We start from the raw sequence: 21,590 nt of genomic DNA on the forward strand, positions 1-21,590 counted from the left end.
CAAGAAGCACTGAGAAGTTCAGGGAGAACAGGAGCCCCTGCTAACCCAGATGAAAGAACCACCACTGGTGAGAAGACAAAGATAGTTTTGCACCCAAGAAGACAGATGTGGGTTCCTGGTTGGTGCAAAAGATGTCCCACGCCGGAGGGATGATTACCGTCTGGTTTGCATCGCTGGATTCTGCCAACATGCCTTGGCACACGCAAAACTCGCAGTTAGTGGAAGATGGCGCTGCCCGGAACCAGGAGGGACCTGGTGGCCTCTATCCAGGAGGGGGAGACAAAGGGGCCTCTCAGCAACTCAGAGAGCCCTCAGAAGACCAGGCAGCGTGCACAGGAGTCCCACAGCACGGGGACAAAGAAGGTGTGTAAAGAAATGCCTCATTAGCATGGTTACCCCCAGACTTTTTGCCTTTGCTAAGTTATGATTTGAAAGTGTGCTGGGACCCTGCAAACCAGACCCCCAGCACCAGTGTTCTTTCCCTAAACTGTACCTTTGTCTCCACAATTGGCACAACCCTGGCACTCAGGTAAGTCCCTTGTAACTGGTACCCCTGGTACCAAGGGCCCTGATGCCAGGGAAGGTCTCTAAGGGCTGCAGCATGTCTTCTGCCACCCTAGGGACCCCTCACTCAGCACATGCATACTGCTTCACAGCTTGTGTGTGCTGGTGGGCAGAAAATGACTAAGTCAACATGGCACTCCCCTCAGAGTGCCATGCCAACCTCACACTGCCTGTGGCATAGGTAAGTCACCCCTCTAGCAGGCCTTACAGCCCTAAGGCAGGGTGCACTATACCACAGGTCAGGGCATAGGTGCATGAGCACTATGGGCCAGATGTAGGAAACTTTTGTGAGTCGCAAATGGCCCGAATCGCAATTTGCGACCCCGCAAAATCGGAAATGGGATGCAAAAATCCCATTTCCGACTCGCAAAATGCGACGCGAGCCATTACCGACTCGCAAAAATAGTGACCCCATTTTGTGACCCGCTAATAGGAAGTTGCACTTCCAATTTACCACTAACTCAAAGCAGGTGGTAACCATTACCAAAGTATAAAAGGAGACCCAGAAGGCACCAGGGTTACTCAAGATGGCGGAGATATATGTGATAGGAATGAGGAGGAGAGCCCACGCCGCCCAGCAGAGGAGGAGGAGGAGCCAGAGACAGGAGAAGATATACAGAACCAGGCAGACACTTTTCTAACAAACTGAGGAGGAGATTTATGATAAATATAGACTCAGCAGTGCAGCAATACTAGATATAATAGAATTACTCAAACCACAGCTACAACGTCAGACTGTGCGCGGCTGCGCCATCCCTACGCATATCCAAGTGCTTTGCTCACTGCACCTCTTGGCCTCGGGTAGCTATCAGGGGGTCATTGCCGTGGCAGGTGGGGTATCCCAAAGTTCACTCTCACGATTCTTCAGGGCATTCCTAGATGCCTTACTCACACACATGTCCAGATACATATACCTACCCAGGAATGAGGCAGAAATCAACAACACCAAGTTGGAATTCTACAGGATTGCCAACTTCCCCCATGTCATAGGGTGTGTAGACGGGACACATATACAAATATGCCCTCCTGCAAACCTGGAATATCTGTTCCACAATAGGAAGTGTACCCACTCACTGAACATCCAGGTGGTATGTGACGCCCATTATGTTATCACTGACATGGTTGCCAAATTTCCAGGGAGTACACATGACTCCTACATTTTCAGGCACAGTGGGATACACCAACGCCTAGAACGTGGGGAGTTTGGAGACGGATACCTCCTAGGTATAGCTGAGCACACCTTGCAGACATACACACAGGTCAATGTGGAACCCATCTATGCCCAGCTAACATTGTACATTTTGTGCCACACAGGTGACAGTGCATATGCACTTCGACCATGGATACTTACCCCGTACTTAACACCCAGCAATGAGACAGAGAGGCGATACAACAGTGCACATAGGAGGACCAGAAATATCATAGAACGGACCTTTGGACTGCTGAAAGCAAGATTCAGATGCCTCCACAGAAGTGGAGGTGCCCTCCAGTATACCCCAATAACAGCTTTCAAGATCGTTGTCGCATGCGCTATACTGCACAACATTGCCACCAGACGTGGGCTACCTCTCACCCCTGAAGACCCTGATTCGGAGGATGAAGAGCAAGAGCTACCACATCGCCATCATGGGGATAGAAGCATCACAAATCAAGGTAGACTGAGATGGGAACACATTGCAAACCAATACTTTGGAAGGTACTTGCTAACTGTCACCACACTCACTAATGTCACACACAAAGAGTCCAGGTGTGAAGTGGAACGAACAAGTGATTTAATTTGTGCAACCAAAAAAACTATATACATTGACAACAGTTCAGGGGCTGTAACAGTCCACCTGGCATGAGGACACATTGACCTCATGTGCCCCAACCCCAGGACAGTGTGGTGCTCATATCCTATGCCGGCCTCGGCCAGCATGGCTGGTACCAGGGGTCAGCAGTGCCCTGCCTTGCGCTTCCACTGAGCAACACCCTGGTTTCACTGGCAGAGACACTGCTGATGGTGGAGCCCGCCTCGCCCCTGGCCATCTGCCGTGTCTCCATTATATCAACAGTGTGGCTGAGACGGCCCAGTCCACGTGCCACATCACTGGCAAAGTGGCCCATGTCAACTTGGAGGCTGACCGTGCGCCTAGAAAGGCCAGTAGTGTTCACAGCCAGCCTGACTATGGAAGCAGACATGCGGTCCAGCCGGTTAAGTAGCTGCCTGTCACGACGTCTTGCACCCTCTCTCTCAGTTATGAGTCCGGCCACAAGTTGTCTCATGGAGAGTGCAAGGTCGCCCACATGTGTGTTCAGTTGTTGCAACTCCGTGTGTACAAGCTGCATGCTACTGCTTTGGTTTCGCTCCATGCGCCGCAATGCCCCTGAAATTCTCCTAATCTTCTGTGTTTGCAGGCGTTGACCCCGTAGGAGTGCGGCCTCAGCACACGACATGGAGGCGTCCCCTGACTCTTCCTGCAGCTCTGGTGGTACATTTACACGTCTCCTGCGACGCAGTGGAGGCTCCGTGTCTTTTACAGTGGCACTGTGGCCGGGTTCCAGGTGCTGGATCACACACTAGTATGGGAACTGGTGTATCATGAGGGGACTGAGTGTTGGTGGTGCAGGTCAACTGCCTACTTGACTACATTGCCCATAATGCACCATTCTGGTGGTTGCTACTCTGAAATGGAGCTATTTTGGTTGTGCATGCTACTGTGTACAAGGTGGGTGGGGGTATGGCATAATTGAGGGTACATGCATGTCTCATGGTACTCACCGGTTGATGGTCCTGGCTCTGATGTATCCAGCTCTCCCATCCCGCACACTGCCTCTGGCTCAAGGGTCTCCTCAACTCTTTCCTCCAGGGGTGTGGGTGGTGGTATTGTGGACGGTCCCCCTCCAGTGCCCCTTATCTCCCGGAGCCACTCTGCCACCCTCTCCTTGGTCCGGGGGCGCAGGTCATACCGTTTTTTTAACTCATCGATACTCCGGTGGCTGACACCCAGGGAGTTCACTTTGTCTTGGATGTCCGTCCAGATTCTTCTCTTCTCCACCTCTGGCACGGTGAGGCCTGCCCTCCCAAAAAGTTGGTCATGGTGCTGGCAGCACTCCTCTGTCAGCACCTCCTGCTCTTTCTCTGCAAATTTAAGTTTGCGCTTCCTTGGTGTCTCAGCCAAGGTAGCTGCTGTTCTCTCTGTTTGCAGTTCTGCTGTTAAAATGGGTGTGGTCCTCCCTCCTCCCAGGTGTATTTGTAAACTTCCTGGCTGTGATGTCATCATCATGAGCCAGGAAGTGTTTTCCAGAGTGTTCTGCAGCACCTGCACTCAATTTGCGGCACAGTCGCAATTTGCGACACCCACTCGCAAATTGCGTGTTCATTTTTAGTGCGGTCGCAAAAAGCGACCTCGCAAACAGCGGACTCGCAATCTGCGGTGCGACTTCATTTGCGAGTCGCAAATTGAAGTCGCGTTTTCTTCTTGGATACCATTTAGCGAGTTGGAAATTTCGAGTCGCAACGACTCGCTAAATTTTTCCTACCTACATCTGGCCCTATGCCCCTACAGTGTCTAAGCAAAACCTTAGACATTGTAAGTGCAGGGTAGCCATAAGAGTATATGGTCTGGGAGTCTGTCAAAAAAGAACTCCACAGCACCATAACGGCTACACTGAAAACTGGGAAGTTTGGTATCAAACTACTCAACACAATAAATGCACACTGATGCCAGTGTGCAATTTACTGTAAAATACACCCAGAGGGCATCTTAGAGATGCCCCTTGAAAACATACCCGACTTCCAGTGCCAGCCTGCTACACACCAGACATGTTGCTGGCCACATGGGGAGAGTGCCTTTGTCATTCTGTGGCCAGGAACAAAGCCTGTACTGGGTGGAGGTGCTTGTCACCTCCCCCTGCAGGAACTTTAACACCTGGCGGTGACCCTCAAAGGCTCACCTCCTTTGTTACAGCGCCACAGGGCATCCCAGCTAGTGGAGATGCCCACCCTCCGGCCACTGCCACCACTTTTGGCGGCAAGGCTGGAGGAGATAATTAGGAAAACAAGGAGGAGTCACCCGCCAGTCAGGACAGCCCCTAAGGTGTCCTGAGCGGAGGTGACTCTTACTTTTAGAAATCCTCCATCTTGTGGATAAAGGATTCCCCCAATAGGATTAGGGATGTGTCCCCCTCCCCACAGGGAGGAGGCACAAAGAGGGTGTAGCCACCCTCAAGGACAGTAGCCATTGGCTACTGCCCTCCCAGACATAAACACACCCCTAAATTCAGTATTTAGGGGCTCCCCAGAACCTAGGAAACTAGATTCCTGCAACCTTAACCAGAAGAAGGACTGCTGACCTGCAGTGAAGACAGAGACGACAACTGCTTTGGCCCAAGCCCTACCGGCCTGTCTCCCAACTTCAAAGAAAACTGCAACAGCGACGCATCCAACAGGGACCGGCGACCTCTGAAGCCTCAGAGGACTGCCCTGCAACCAAGGACCAAGAAACTCCCGTGAACAACAGCCCTGTTCAACAATATGCAACTTTCTTGCAACAAAGAAACAACTTTAAGGACTTCACGTTTCCCGCCAGAAGCGTGAGACTTTCCACTCTGCACCCAACGCCCCCGGCTCTACCTGCGGAAAACCAACACTACAGGGAGGACTCCCCGGTGACTGCGAGCCCGTGAGTAGCCAGAGACGACCCCCCTGATCCCCCACACCGACACCTGCAGAGGAAATCAAGAGGCTCCCCCTGACCACGACTGCCTGTAACAAGGGACCCGACGCCTGGAACCAACACTGCACCCGCAGCCCCCAGGACCTGAAGAAACCGAACTCCAGTGCAGGAGCGACACCCAGGTGACCCTCTGCCTACCTAGCCCAAGTGGTGGCTACCCCGAGGAGCCTCCCCCTGTGCCTGCCTGCATCGTTGAAGAGACCCCCGGGTCTCCTCATTACTTCCTATGCAAAACCCGACGCCTGTTTGCACTCTGTACCCGGCCGCCCTTGTGCCGCTGAGGTGTACTTTCTGTGCCTGCTTGTGTTCCCCCCCCCCCCACCCCCCCCGGTGCCCTACAAAACCCCCTTGGTCTGCCCCCCCCCCGAGGACACGGTACTTACCTGCTGGAAGACTGGAACCGGGTCACCCCTGTTCTCCATTGAAGCCTATGTGTTTTGGGCACCTCTTTGACCTCTGCACCTGACTGGCCCTGAGCTGCTGGTGTGGTAACTTTGGGGTTGCCTTGAACCTCCAACGGTGGGCTACCTTGGACCCAACTTTGAGACTGTAAGTGTTTTACTTACCTGTGAACTTAACCTTTACTTGGCTCCCCCAGGATCTGTTGATGTTTGCACTGTGTCCACTTTTAAAATAGCTTATTGCCATTTTTGCCAAGACTGTACATGATATTGTGATTATTCAAAGTTCCTAAAGTTCCTAAGTGAAATACCTTTCATTTAAAGTATTACTTGTAAATCTTGAACCTGTGGTTCTTAAAATAAACTTAGAAAATATATTTTTCTATATAAAAAACCTATTGGTCTGGAGTAAGTCTTTGAGTGTGTGTTCCTCATTTATTGCCTGTGTGTGTACAACAAATGCTTAACACTACCCTCTGATAAGCCTACTGCTCGACCACACTACCACAAAATAGAGCATTAAAATTATCTCTTTTTGCCACTATCTTACCTCTAAGGGGAACCCTTGGACTCTGTGCACACTATTTCTTACTTTGAAATAGAATATACAGAGCCAACTTCCTACAAGGTGCAAATGGAGGCCCACGCAGCACGACACAAAGGGACCCCACGCCGCCAGAGAACCACACAGGAAGCTGTGTGTCGCAGGATAGAGTGCTGGGGGCCTAAGCTGTGCTATGCACGAAGAACTACTTGGAAGGTAGCATACAAGCCTTGGCAACTGCAAGTCATTCGGTGCACGGGGTACTGTCTTGCATAGGGAGGCAAGCTCTTACCTCCACCAAAGTTGGACAGCTGGACCTTGGGGCTGCCGGGGTCACTTTAGTCCACCACCCATGTTGCTAGATACACGCTCTTTGTCTGGAGAGGGAACCCACGCCACCAGTTGTCACTTCAAAGAGGTGTCTGCTGAAGCAGGGAAGTGACTGTTACTCCACAGGTGATTCCTTTGGTTCTTCTAGTGCAGGCTGAAGACAGGCAGTCATCAGAGGATGCACGACCTGTAAACTGTTGCAGTTGCTGGCAGGAGCTGAAGTTACAATGTTGCATAAGTCGTCTTTGCTTCTTTGTTGCAGTCTTCAAAGTTCCTGGAGGGTTCAGCTGCGGTTCCGTCAGTCAAGACGAAGTAAAGAGTCCAGGGGATTCCTGCTGGAGTCTTGCAATCAGAAACTGAAGAAACACCAAGAAGAGAGACCCTAAATAGCCCTGAAAGGGGGATTGGTCAACTAACAAGAGCACCTATCAGTAGACGTCTATGACGTCACCTGCTGGCACTGGCCACTCAGATGCTCCGAGTGCCCCACCACCTTGGAATCCAAGATGGCAAAACACAGGGACACTCTGGAGGAGGTCTGGGCACCACCCCTGGAGTGGTGATGGACAGAGGAGTGGTCACGCCCCTTTCCTTTGTCCAGTTTCACGCCAGAGCAGGGACTGGGGGTCCTTGAACCGGTATAGACTGGATTATGCAAGGAGGGCACCATCTGTGCCCTTCAAAGCATTTCCAGAGGCTCTGGGAGGCTACCCCTCCCATGCCTGTAACACATATTTCCAAAGGGAGAGGGTGTAACACCCCTCTCCCAAAGGAAATCCTTTGTTCTGCCTTCCTGGGCTTGAGATGCTCAAGCAACAGGGGGGCACAAACCTGTCTGTGAGGTGGCAGCAGCTGGGGCTGCCTGAAAAACCTCAGAAGGCTGGTATGGCAGTACTGGGGGTCCACTGTGGAGCCCCCAGAGTGCAGGGGATTGTGCAACCAATACTGGAATCAGTATTGGGGTACAATTCCCAGTTGTTAGACACCTTACAAGGCCATATGAGGGGTTACCATCGTGAAGCTGTACATAGGTATTGACCTATGTCCAGTGCACACGTAAAATGGCATCCCAGCACTCAGAGAGTCTGGGAAAATGTGCCTGGACAATGCGGGACCACCTCTATTAGTGCAGGGGTGCCCTCACACACAGGTACTTTGCACCCAGCCTTCAGGGTTGGAAGACCTGACGTATAGGTGACTTATAAGTGACCTTGTGCAGTGAAAGTGGCTGTGAGATAGAGCATTGTAGGAGGCTGGCCTGGCTTGTAATGGGTGCCAATGGTACTTACACCTTGTGCCAGGTCCAGTTATCCCTTATTATTAGAGTAGTAGTGTTCTAGCAGCTTAGGCTATTAGAGGTAGCTATAGCAGAGCAGCTTAGGCTGAACTAGCAGACATGCAAAACTATACCACTTATATCAAATAGGTACTATTTCGTAAGAAAGACAATACTCAATTACTAAAAATAAAGGCACTTTATTTTAGTGACAATGTGCCAAAAATATCTCACAGGATATACTTCCTTAGGAGGTAGGTAAAATACACAAAATACACACACAAACCAAATCAGGTAAGTAAGACAGTCAGAAAGTAGTGCAAACACTGTAGACTACAATAGGATGCAATAGGCTTAGGGGCAGCACAAACCATACACTGAGAAAGTGGAATGTGAGCCACGAATGGACACCTAGGCTAGTGTAATGTATAGAGGGTCGCTGGGAGTGTAAGAAAACACTAAGGGTGTCCAAGATACCCCACCCCAAGACCCTGGAAAGTAGGAGTAAATTGCTACTATTTCCCCAGAAACACACTAAAGCTGTGATAAAGGATTTTGCAAATACCACAACAGACTGCAAAGCACTGAAGACAGATTCCTGGAACTGAGGACCTGCAAAAGAAGGGGACCAAGTCCAAGAGTTGTGAAAGTGTCCAGGGGGGCAGGAGCCCACTAAACCCCGGATGGAGGTGCAAAATGGCTGCCTCCGGTTGGAAGAAGCTGAAGATTCTGCAACAACGAAAGGTGCTATGAACTTCTCCTTCATGCAGAATTTGTCCCATGGAGTGCTGGAGGATGCAGAGTTGTTTCCTTGGCAAAATATCGCAAACAAGCCTTGCTAGCTGCAAGAGTCACGGTTGAAGAGAAAGGGTGCTGCCCGGGCCCAGGAAGGACCAGGATGTTGCCACTTTGGAGAGGAGACAGAGGGGGCCCTCAGCATCGTAGAGAGCCCACGCACAAGAAGGTAGCACCCGCAGAATTCCTTGAACACGGGTTAAAGAAGTCTGAATACGGCGGTATTCTCAACACTGCAAAAGGAAGTCCCACGACACCGGAGATCAACTCAGGGAGCTGAGCATCGCAGGACAGAGTGCTGGGGACCTAGCCTCGGCTGTGCATGTAGTATTTCTTGGAAATGTGCACAGAAGCCCTTGTAGCTGCAGTTCACGCAGTGCACAGGATTACTGTCTGGAGAGGGGAGGCCAGGACTTACCTCCTCCAAATTTGGAAAGTTGGACCACTGGACAGTCTGGGTCACTTGGGTCCACCACCTGTGTTCCAGGGGCCATGCTCGTCAGGATGAGAGGGGTCACAGAGTACCGGTGACACTGAAGTTTGGTGCCTGCTGAAGCAGGGGGAAGATTCCTTCGACCCACAGGATATTTCTGCATGGCTTCCAGTGCAGGATGAAGGCAGGCAGCCCCCAAAGCATGCACCACCAGGAAACAGTCAAGAAAGCCGGCAGGATTAGGCGCTACACTGTCGCTGGTAGTCTTCTTGCGACTTTGTTGCAGTTTTTCAGGCGTCCTGGAGCAGTCAGCGGTCAATCCTTGGCAGAAGTCGAAGAGAGAGGTGCAGAGGAACTCTGGTGAATTCTTGCAAGTCGTTATCTGAGGAAAAGCCCACTGGAGAGACCCTAAATAGCCCTCAGAGGAGGATTGGCCACCTAGTCAGGTAATCAGCTATCAGGAGGGGTCTCTGACGTTACCTGCTGGCACTGGCCACTCAGAGGCCTCCAGAGTGCCCTCACACCTCTGGATCGAAGATGGCAGCGGTCTGAGACATACTGGAGCAGCTCTGGGCACCAGCCCTGGGGTGGAGATGGACAGAGGAGTGGTCACTCCCCTTTCCTTTGTCCGGTTTCGCGCCAAAGCAGGGACTGGGGGTTCCCTAAACCGGTGTAGACTGGCTTATGCAAGGAAGGCACCATCTGTGCCCGTCAAAGCATTTCCAGAGGCTGGGAGAGGCTACCCCTCCCCAGCCTTCAACACCTATTTCCAAAGAGAAAGGGTGCAACACCCTCTCCCAGAGGAAATTCTTTGTTCTGCCTTCCTGGGACTGGGCTGCCCAGACCCCAGGAAGGCAGAACCCTGTCTATGGGGTGGCAGCAGCGGTAGCTGCAGAGAAAACCCCAGAGAGCTGGTTTGGCAGTACCCAGGGTCCATAGTGGAGCTCCCGGAATGCATGGAATTGTGTCCCCAATGCCAGATTTGGCATGGGGGGACAATTCCATGATCTTAGACATGTTACATGGCCATGTTCGGAGTTACCATTGTGAAGCTACATATAGATATTGACCTCTATGTAGTACACACGTGTAATGGTGTCCCCACACTCACAAAGTCCGGGGAATTGGCCCTGAACTATGTGGGGGCACTTTTGCTAGTGCAAGGATGCACTCACATATAGTAATTTTGCACCTAACCTTCAGCAAGTGAAGGTTAGACATATAGGTGACTTATAAGTTACTTAAGTGCAGTGAAAATGGAACATGTGTGTTATTTCACTCAGGCTGCAGTGGCAGTCCTGTGTAAAGGTTTGTCTGTGCTCCCTATGGGTAGCAAAAGAAATGCTGCAGCCCATGGGGATCTCCTGGAACCCCAATACCCTGGGTACCTAGGTACCATATACTTGGGAATTATAAGAGGGTTCCAGTGTGCCAATTTAAATTGGTAAAAGTGGTCACTAGCCTATAGTGACGAATTTAAAGGCAGAAAGAGCATAAGCACTGAGGTTCTGGTTAGCAGAGCCTCAGTGACACAGTTAGTCACTACACAGGTATACACATTCAGGCCATAAACTATGAGCACTGGGGTCCTGGCTAGCAGGATCCCAGTGAGACAGGCAAAAACAAAATGACATACATGTAAAAATGGGGGTAACATGCCAGGAAAGAATGCACTATTTCACACAGGCTACAATGGCAGTCCTGTAGAAGCCTTTGCATGGGCTTCCTATGGGTGGCAAAAGTAATGTTGCAGCCCATAGGGATCCCCTGGAACCCCAATGCCCTGGGTACCTAAGTACCATATACTAGGGACTTACAAGGGGTGACCAGTATGCCAATTTGGAGTGAAATACTTGGTTATCAGTATGTAAGGACAAATTTGGAACCAGAGAGAGCATGAGCACTGGGGTCCTGGTTAGCAGGACTCCAGTGACAATTTAAAAAACAGTGAAACATACTGACAAGCAGGCCATAAACCATAAGAACTAGGGTCCTGACTAGCAGGATCCCAGTGACACTGTCTACAACACACTGACAGGCAGAAATTGGGGGTAACATGCCAAAAAGGGGGTACTTTCCTACAACCCTGTCTAGAACAGCCCATATAAAGGGAATCCTTTGCACTGGCTGAAGGTGGAATTCCATCTCACTGATCGAGAAACCAAAGGAAAACAGAAGGGAGATGATCATCTGCTGGTCGAATTGTAAAGATGGTCCACAACTTTTTATAAGCCACGTCTATTTAAAGTACAACAATTGCAATGGAAAGGAAGAATACAATTTGCAAACATAAACCTGGCCATCAAATTATTCATATTCAACCAGTGTTCCGGAAACCAGCTAGTTCCTCACAAGGTGTGTATATTATTCAGGCCCATAGATACACTCAACGTATGCGCATCAGTCGACAATACATTCCCCACTGCCATCAAAGACTACATGGCAGTCTGCTAGAAAATTGTTGTCTGCAAGGGGGGCAGGTGCTACTGCTGCCACTTGAGTACTCACTGATATGCTGTGTGGGTTCGCTACGAAGTAGAAAGCTCTCCTCAGTGCCTGGTATAGGATTAACTTACAACAGTGTTCTGTCCGTCTGTACCTCTATTCTCCCTGTTTGAATGGCAATGTCTTGATGTGCAGACTGATGTAAACCTTTCATCGGACGTGCAGACTTAAAGTGCTGCGCAGTGGAACGCTATTAAAGTTTAAGCTTAGGCAGCTGGATAAATAAACAAAACGATCATAGGTCTGTGGAGGGCAAGCACCTTTTCTGTTGAAGCACACAGCTTCTGTCTAATGAAAAATATACTCCTGGCTCCAAACAAGTGGACGGAGCCGAATCCCCTTTCTATTGATGCTCACGTAATTGTCTGGTGACAGCTGTGCAGTCAAACCAGACTATAAAAAAGGCTTTGTCAATGTGGAATGCCTCTAAATGGGTAATACATAACAGGCATCACATAGCTGCAACAACTCTGACACATCTGACAAAAATCTCCCCAGTGCCAATTGATTTATCACTTAAATTATCAGTTTTAAATATATTTAGGATTGATCAGTGTAGCAGTAGGGAAAGATGCGGAAGACATTGTAACACGAAGGGTTAATTAGCTTGAACAGTGTAGATGAGCATGATGCCTGCCGAAGCCAGAACAACGTGAAAGAAATTCACGATGTTCGCTTTCAAGCTTGTTTTCTTTTGACATTCCGTAGATAAACTTATTCGCAGCTGCATGTGTGAGAAACAGGCTGTAAAGGAGAGTCAGTCTCAACCTTGAGAACGAGACCACAGTAAAAGATGGAATGAAAACAATGGCCAGGGAATGGCAAGGCAGCCAAGAGACATGTACTGATAACATACATAGCTAGAAAATACTGGAAGGGGGTAGAATCCAAGCTTCAGGTTATTTAAACACTGAAAGGTGGGTGAAGGAATTTTGAAGCTCGCAGATGGAGTTATGAAACTGTCATCTTCAGACCCAGCGCTGCCTCCCTGTTTTGCTGTTCCAAGACTGTGACGCTCGAGGGGGAGAGAGGTCCAAGCGGGCGGTAGAGGGCTTCCCAGCACTCGTGGACTAAGTGACTAAGTTAAGTTCCACTCAGGGATGAAAGGCTTTTCGTTTCTCTGCTCTATTATTATGATTGATTGATTATTATATTTGCACTGTGTTTATAATCTGAGAAATTCAGCTCATTTATAGTTTTTTTCCTGCTTTACTGAACATCGTAGTGTAAATCTGCCACAGTAATTGAAATGTGCATTTTAGTGTGCAGTAAATCAAAGCTTATCTGAAGTGTTCAACTCGTTAATATTCTGCTCCCTGAAAATCGTAGTGTATCACATGTTGGTATACAGTTATTACAAGTTTATATCTGTCAATGAACTCTTTACTCAGACGTATGCATAGATGCTCTTTGTAGTGCACTGATATATAAACATTTATATAGATATTTTTTATTTTTTTTATTTACTATTCTTACTCTGTCAATTAACTCTTTGCTCATTCGTATACATAGATACTATCTGTAGTGTACATATATATGAATAAGTGCTTTTCATTGTCATGCTTATTTCACTATTGTTAATGTGCTAAATGCCTGCATTTATCTGAAATTGTAGTAAAACCAAATGTATTCATAATTTGCGTGTGGTCCTTCATTGAACGTCCTTATTGACTTATACCGAACAGGTGAACCAGCCACCTGGATAGAACAAGGATATTCAGATCTTGTTTTTAAAAAATCAGCTTATGAGTTTTGAAAAGAAACACATTTTGTCTCTAATATACACTCTCAATTTTGGCATTCCTACATTAATTCAACCAAGCAAAAGCTTCAGAATTAGAAGGCTGGGCTGCGCACAGGAGAACTACTTATATGTAGTTGGAGAGCTACCGGTACCTCACAAGCTACTTTTTGGAGAAGCTTGGTTTAAGGAACAATAAATTCCTGCTGAAGGAACTGAGTGGGAACTTTTCTTCAGATATGGTGAGCATCTCCCACTTTACAAACAGACTAGAATGAGGTATGCCCAGTCATTAAGGGAATAGTGGGCTCTCCGATTCAAGAAGATCTAGGATCAGTAATCCTGGGTCTGAGCCCAAATTACTATTATAAAGTAATTTAGAGAGTGGAGTCCATTGTTTTAAGTCTTATCAGAAGTCATGATGGCCCTACAAAATTCATAGAAACAAGTACCTACCCCCACTCTGGCTACTTGGTATGTGAAAGTGAGAGATACAATACATCTGGTGAAGGACAGGGCTATTTTCCTTGTCACCTGTTCTTTGTTTTATATGGAAATGAGTGAAGGGAAGTAACATGCCCACCTAACTCATGGGTTCTGTGCCTGTATCACTGAGGGAGTCTTCATCCATAACAAGAGAAATACATGCCCGAAAAAAGAATGACTATGAACTGTTATAGGCCGATTCAGTACTGACTATTCTGCATCGGTATAATGCTGTTTTGGCTCATTTTGGTAATCTACCTGGTGTTTGGGAGGAGGGAAAAGGCTGGATGGGTATTACTATGATATAGGTCCAACAATAGTAGGAGCTCTTCAGGTAGACACCCCCAATCATCCTCTGTGAATTTTTATTGTATTTGATCTGTGCTGAAATAATACAAAAAAAATAGTTTTAAAAAAAAAATACACACTGACCTTATATGTCACGATCATACTGATTTCATCCACCGCAGTGATTAAGTCAGACTTGGGTGAAAATCCAGTTATCAGACATCGAAACATCAGATTTTAAATAAGAACATGAATTCTCTTGCCAACAGCTTCTTATGCAATTTAGCTAGTGCAAGAAAAAGCGTAATTGGGTGGTTATGACTTCTGTCTAACGAGTCAATGCTTTTGCTTTTTCTGACAGGGGGCTCAACCCATGTGTTCTAAACATGAGGTATAACGATAATCACGAGGCAAATGTTAATCATGGCTGTCTGTCCTGGCAAAACTCTGAGCTAGTTTTTTTAACAAGCCAAAAGATAAAGGTCATCAGAATAATCTCGATTATTTATTGACAATAGTGGCCTTTAATATGTCTTTCACAGGTAAAGTTCACTCCCTGAAGGCCCCATCCCAGATCGTGGGAGAGGGGACGATGATAGCTCGCCGGGATGCAGGCGGCCTGGGATGCCCTCCTTATGTCTGTCACCTCTGAGATGAGGTTGAGCGCGAGCTCATCATAGGATGCCTAAGACAGTTTCTCACCAATGGTACCGCTTCTATGATGATGATTTTAGATCGGGACCTAGAGGCCAGTTTGGAATGAAGAATGTTTATTTAAATTGATGGCTGTTATAGGGGCGGCCAAAGAAGGTTGGATCAAAACTGTGTGCAATGTTATAGAGGTTGCCTCAAACACTATAGCTGTGCCTGAGTTTGTTACCATCTACTTGGCTGTTGTATTGCTAGCAAGTACCTAATCTTCCTGGTGTGCTGGTTTCAAATGAACGGCAACCACTAAAAAGGCAAACTGTAAAATGCTGAGGCACACAATTTTGAAAGCGACATACCTTGCTTGAGGCATTTTTTTTTTTTGTTAAGAGTTCAACACATCAACGTCAATAAAGGGGAAAAAATGCTTTCTAACAACCGCTTCTTTCATTTGTGCGGCTGCATGTGATGCCTGAAATTGGAGGCACATCTGATTTAACAACTGCTGTTTCATACCTGGCAGGCAATTTGGACAGCTCTCAAAATCATGTGAGGAAAAGCGAGGTTAAACTGTGTATGGCTGCCTTGCTGAGCTAAGAACACAAGCATTCTAGAAGCTGGCAGGAGGAGATGGACTAATGAGATTATCCCGGGCTGCGGCGGGCCTTCGGCGTCCGCGCGAGATTACCTGAATTCGGTTCAGCTCCACCACTGGTCCATGTTGACGATCTCTCACCATTGTTGCCTGAACAACTTTTCGGAAAGCTGCCTCCTGGTGGAAAAAGATAATAAGTTATTGAATAGACAGTTATTTGAAGCGATTGAATTGCTTTTTAACCGATATACAGCACACTTTCAACACTCTTGATTTTAATAGGCGAGTCCCAAGGGGAAAAACGTCCCTCCCTTTGCAAGGACATTTGTTTAGGTCACTAAGGTCCCGGATGCTAGACAGAAACGGACATAGGTGCCAATTTAGGTCACCATTTATTCCACCTTATGTGCTGAGCAATATCTTCTCTGCTCAATGTATCATCTTTTTTACTGTGATCGTAACAGGGATCAGAAAACGATGGAAAAATACAACACCGAATCTACATCTTTGTCACACTACAGACTAATGTTCCTGAAACACTGCACCTTTCGCCATCCCCCTCAGATTAGGACCACCCTAATCTTTCCACAGTTTGACTCTGGCACTGATACAGATTATGTCCATGGATGTAAGAAATGAGTAGATATAATTACTATTCTTGCTGGTAAACAGTAAGAGAGGATGTTTGTGTGAGGCAGTGCCTGGTCTCCCAAGAAAGGATGAACAAAAGCTAAAGACCACTGAGTGGCGGGGGAACTGAAGATGGGCAGCGTGTGATTTTATGTATCATGACCTGGGAAAAATACCTAAAAACAAACAGGTAAATAAAAAAATTTTTGAAAATAAATGTCAAATTAAGGAGAAAACGCTGCTGAACGGAAGGTCTCAATTATTTAATTTTTAAAAAAAGGACAAAGGGTAAGGAAGAGGAGGGTAGGTCCACCCACCCCACACTACCCAAATACAGTAAAAGTAAAGAAATATGAACGGTGCAGGCAGAAGGTATGTGGCGGATCTGTCTTTTTTTTATGTAACTAAAGCATCGTGTGCAGCGCACTGTCACTTACAAATAGCACATTTTCCATTGAAATGGCCGCAAAATTTGCACAGACATACAGTTTTAGTGATACAACGATACTGTACACCAATGATAATGAGTGGGAAACGGGTTTCAGTAAATATTTGTCATCTGTGCATCACTAAGTAAAGTTTCTTGATTTGCTTTAATCCAATTAAAATCTTTGTTTCCATCACACTTCAGAATTACATGTGCTTAATTTTTGCTTTCATAACTGCTCAATGTGACAGTTCATTTACAGGTATTTACATTCTGTTGTGTGTTAGAAAACAATTACATCATACGGCGATTCCTTTCACTCAGCCCGTACCCCAGCAAGACTGTCGCACAATTCACTTTACTTTTCTTTCTCAGACTACAAAGTGTTTAAAAAAAAACAAAACAGCAATTTGTCATGAGACAAAGCATGGAATCTTAACTCCGACTTTGGAGCACAGCATATGTGACTTAAAACTAAATACTTAAAAACATCTTCATTTATTCCCTGTACTTTCAAGACGCACCAAAAATTGGCTCGCAACCCACAGTTTAGGAAACGCTGCCCTAGAGTGCTGCACTGACGTTGTAAACTCTCAACAGGCATGCCCCCATCTTAGTACAGGCTGTTTGAATCTACAGAACGCAGTGTACAAATTTCCCTGAGTAAGTAGGAAGACATCTATACAGTACCAGACATGTTTGTGGCAGATCAGGACCACTAGTATGATGGTTGTCTGAAATCTCTTGAAAGTGTTTGCTATCATGTGCATAATTTGATACGATGGACAGGCAAAAAGGAGGATAATGTTCAGGTGGGTTCCATCGCAACTCCCAGAATTCCCCTCCCTGGTGAAACCTGTTCTTTTAGTTCTGCCAATTTGCAAGGAAAGACAGAAAGCCACTGAAATTAATCTTGGTAGATGCAGGGGAGACTAGGGATATGAGTATTTTTAGTGCTACAAGGTCACAGCTTGTGACAGAAAGCACTGTGACTATGTAAGTCATTATTTTAAACTTGCATTACACACAGTATGAGATAGATTCCTACAAAATGTGCAAATAGTTTTAAGATAAAATGGTGCTTCTAAAATATAGATTTTAGTAATACTCAGACTGTACTTAAAGTATTTTTTTTACATTACTGTTCTTTCAACAGCTCCCGGGGCAGTAAGCGCTATATAAGGAAAATGTCACTTACCCAGTGTACATCTGTTCGTGGCATTAGTCACTGCAGATTCACATGCTGTGCATAGTCCGCCGTCTGGTGTTGGGTCGGAGTGTTACAAGTTGTTTTTCTTCGAAGAAGACTTTTCGAGTCACGAGACCGAGGGACTCCTCCTCCTTTGTTTCCATTGCGCATGGGCGTCGACTCCATCTTAGATTGTTTTCCCCGCAGAGGGTGAGGTAGGAGTTGTGTATGTTAGTAATAGTGCCCATGCAATGGAATGAATAAGTATGTACAAGATAAAGGTTAAGGTAATATATTTACAAATGTACAAATGTTGGAGATTACTTCCAAACGGCTACAGGCTCCCGGGGAGGCGGGTGGGCGCATGTGAATCTGCAGCGACTAATGCCACGAACAGATGTACACTGGGTAAGTGACATTTTCCGTTCGGTGGCATGTGTAGCTGCAGATACACATGCTGTGCATAGACTAGTAAGCAGTTATCTCCCCAAAAGCGGTGGTTCAGCCTGTAGGAGTGGAAGTAGTTTGAAATAAAGTTCTTAGTACAGCTTGACCTACTGTGGCTTGTTGTGCAGATAGCACGTCTACACAGTAGTGCTTAGTAAATGTGTGAGGCGTAGACCATGTTGCTGCCTTACATATTTCGTTCATTGGAATATTTCCTAGGAAGGCCATGGTAGTGCCTTTCTTTCTGGTTGAGTGTGCCTTTGGTGTAATAGGCAGCTCTCTCTTTGCTTTAAGGTAGCAGGTTTGGATGCACTTAACTATCCATCTGGCTATACCTTGTTTTGATATTGGGTTTCCTGTATGAGGTTTTTGAAATGCAATAAATAGTTGTTTTGTTTTCCTAATTAGTTTTGTTCTGTCAATGTAGTACATTAGTGCTCTTTTGATGTCTAATGTATGTAGTGCCCTTTCAGCTATTGAGTCTGGCTGTGGAAAGAACACTGGTAGTTCTACGGTTTGATTTAAGTGAAACGGTGAGATAACTTTTGGTAAGAATTTTGGATTGGTTCTTAGAACTACCTTATTTTTGTGTATTTGAATAAATGGTTCCTGTATAGTAAACGCCTGAATTTCACTTACTCTTCTTAGAGATGTAATGGCAATGAGAAATGCAACTTTCCACGTTAGGTATTGTATTTCGCAAGAATGCATGGGTTCGAAAGGTGGACCCATGAGTCTTGTTAAGACAATGTTGAGGTTCCATGAAGGAACAGGTGGTGTTCTTGGTGGTATAATTCTTTTTAGGCCTTCCATAAATGCTTTAATGACAGGTATTCTAAACAGTGAAGTTGAATGAGTAATCTGCAGGTATGCAAATATTGCTGCGAGATGTATCTTTATGGAAGAGAAGGCCAGATTTTATTTCTGCAAATGTAGTAAGTATCCTACTATATCTGTTGGAGATGCATGTAATGGTTGAACTTGATTATTATGGCAATAGCAAACAAATCTTTTCCATTTACTTGCATAGCAGTGTCTAGTGGATGGCCTTCTAGCTTGTTTTATGACCTCCATACATTCTTGTGTGAGGTTTAAGTGTCCAAATTCTAGAATTTCAGGAGCCAAATTGCTAGATTCAGCGATGCTGGGTTTGGATGCCTGATCTGTTGTTTGTGCTGTGTTAACAGATCTGGTCTGTTGGGTAGTTTGACATGAGGCACTACTGACAGGTCTAGTAGTGTTGTATACCATGTAGGTGCTATTAGTATGAGTTTGAGTTTGTTTTGACTCAATCTGTTTACTAGATATGGAAGGAGAGGGGGAAAAGCGTACGCAAATATCCCTGACCAATTCATCCATAGAGCATTGCCTTGAGACTGCTGGTGTGGGTACCTGGATGCGAAGTTTTGGCATTTTGCGTTCTCTTTTGTTGCAAATAGGTCTATTTGAGGTGTTCCCCAAATTTGGAAGTAAGATTTTAGAATTTGGGGGTGAATCTCCCATTCGTGTACTTGTTGGTGATCCCGAGAGAGATTGTCTGCTAGCTGGTTCTGGATCCCTGGAATAAACTGTGCTATTAGGCGAATGTGGTTGTGAATTGCCCACTGCCATATCCTTTGTGCTAGGAGACACAGCTGTGTCGAGTGTGTTCCCCCCTGTTTGTTTAGATAATACATTGTTGTCATGTTGTCTGTTTTGACAAGAATGTATTTGTGGATTATGATGGGTTGAAATGCTTTCAACGCTAGGAATACTGCTAACAATTCGAGGTGATTTATATGAAACCTTCTTTGATGTACGTCCCATTGTCCTTGGATGCTGTGTTGATTGAGGTGTGCTCCCCACCCTGTCATGGAAGCATCTGTAGTTATCACGTATTGTGGCACTGGGTCTTGGAAAGGCCGCCCTTTGTTTAAATTTATACTGTTCCACCATAGAAGCGAGATGTATGTTTGGCGGTCTATCAACACCAGATCTAGAAGGTGACCCTGTGCATGTGACCATTGTGATGCTAGGCACTGTTGTAAGGGCCTCATGTGCAATCTTGCGTTTGGGACAATGGCTATGCATGAGGACATCATGCCTAGGAGTTTTAACACCATCTTTGCATGTATTTTTGTGTTGGATACATGGCTTGTATGACTTTGTAAAAATGTTGAACCCTTTGTGGACTTGGAGTGGCTATCCCTTTTGTTGTGTTGATTGTCGCTCCCAAGTATTGCTGTGTTTGGCACGGCAGAATGTGTGACTTTGTATAGTTGATGGAGAACCCTAGTTTGTAGAGGGTTTGTATGACATAATCTGTGTGGTGTGAACACTTTGTTAGGGAGTTGGTCTTGATTAGCCAATCGTCTAGGTAGTGGAACACGTGTATTTGCTGCCTTCTGATATGTGCAGCTACTACTGCTAGACATTTTGTAAAGACTCTCGGTGCGGTTGTTATACCGAACGGCAACACTTTGAATTGGTAATGTATTCCCTTGAATACGAACCTTAGGTATTTCCTGTGCGAGGGATGTATCGGTATGTGGAAATACACGTCTTTTAGATCTAAGGTTGTCATGTAGTCTTGTTGTCTCAACAGTGGTAATACGTCCTGTAGCGTGACCATGTGAAAGTGTTCCGATTTGATGTAGGTGTTTAGTGTTCTGAGATCTAAGATTGGTCTCAGTGTTTTGTCTTTTTTTTGGTATTAGAAAGTACAGTGAGTAAACTCCTGTGTTCTTTTGTGGACCTGGTACTAATTCTATTGCGTCTTTTTGCAGTAATGCTTGAACTTCTAGTTGTAGCAGGTCTAAATGCTGTTTTGACATATTCTGTGTTTTGGGTGGGACGTTTGGAGGAAGTTGGAGAAATTCTATGCAATAACCATGCCGGATAATTGCTAAAACCCAAGTGTCTGTTGTTATCTCCTCCCAAAATTTGTAGAACTGGCTTAGTCTTCCCCCCACTGGTGTTGTGTGAAGGGGTTGAGTGACTTGTGAGTCACTGTTTGGTTGGTGGGGTCTTGGGACCCTGAAATTTTCCCCGGTTTCTAGGGAATTGTCCCCCCCTGTATTGGCCCCGAAAGCCTCCCCTTTGGTACTGTCCTTGGTTGGTAGACGGTGTTGTTTGTGAGGTACTAGCTTGTGTGGTTTGACCTCGAAACCCCCCTCTGAAGGTTGTTTTGCGAAACGTGCCAAAAGTGCCTCTGCCCTGCGGGGAATAGAGTGTGTCCATGGCCTTAGCTGTGTCAGTATCTTTTTTACATTTTTCAATTGAAGCCGGATGTGCGCAACCATGCGTGCCTCCTTATGGTTACCGCGGTATTTATTGTTCTTGCAGCTGTATCCGCTGCATCCCTAGAGGAACGTATTTGGTTGTTGGAGATATTTTGTCCCTCCTCAACCACTTGTTTTGCCCGTTTCTGGAATTCTTTGGGTAGATGCTCGATGAGATGCTGCATCTCGTCCCAATGGGCTCTGTCATATCGCGCTAGGAGCGCCTGCGAGTTAGCGATGCGCCACTGGTTTGCAGCTTGTACTGCAACCCTTTTCCCAGCTGCGTCGAACTTGCGTCTCTCCTTGTCTGGAG

The 21,590-nt window shown here is 46.4% G+C and overlaps 1 protein-coding gene across 4 annotated transcripts in view; it reads right to left on the bottom strand.

Moving 5' to 3' along the window:
• HERC2 (HECT and RLD domain containing E3 ubiquitin protein ligase 2) overlaps window positions 1-21,590 on the bottom strand; it is a 1,448,528-nt gene that overhangs the window by 87,206 nt on the left and 1,339,732 nt on the right. For all 4 annotated transcript variants that reach the window (XM_069204283.1, XM_069204284.1, XM_069204285.1 and 1 more), the window contains one exon: window positions 15,418-15,501. In XM_069204283.1, the coding sequence (XP_069060384.1) occupies window positions 15,418-15,501 (84 nt within the window). The remainder of the gene's footprint in view (window positions 1-15,417; window positions 15,502-21,590) is intronic.

This window comes from Pleurodeles waltl, chromosome 8 (genome assembly GCF_031143425.1).
Source record: "Pleurodeles waltl isolate 20211129_DDA chromosome 8, aPleWal1.hap1.20221129, whole genome shotgun sequence".
Taxonomy (NCBI): domain Eukaryota; kingdom Metazoa; phylum Chordata; class Amphibia; order Caudata; family Salamandridae; genus Pleurodeles; species Pleurodeles waltl.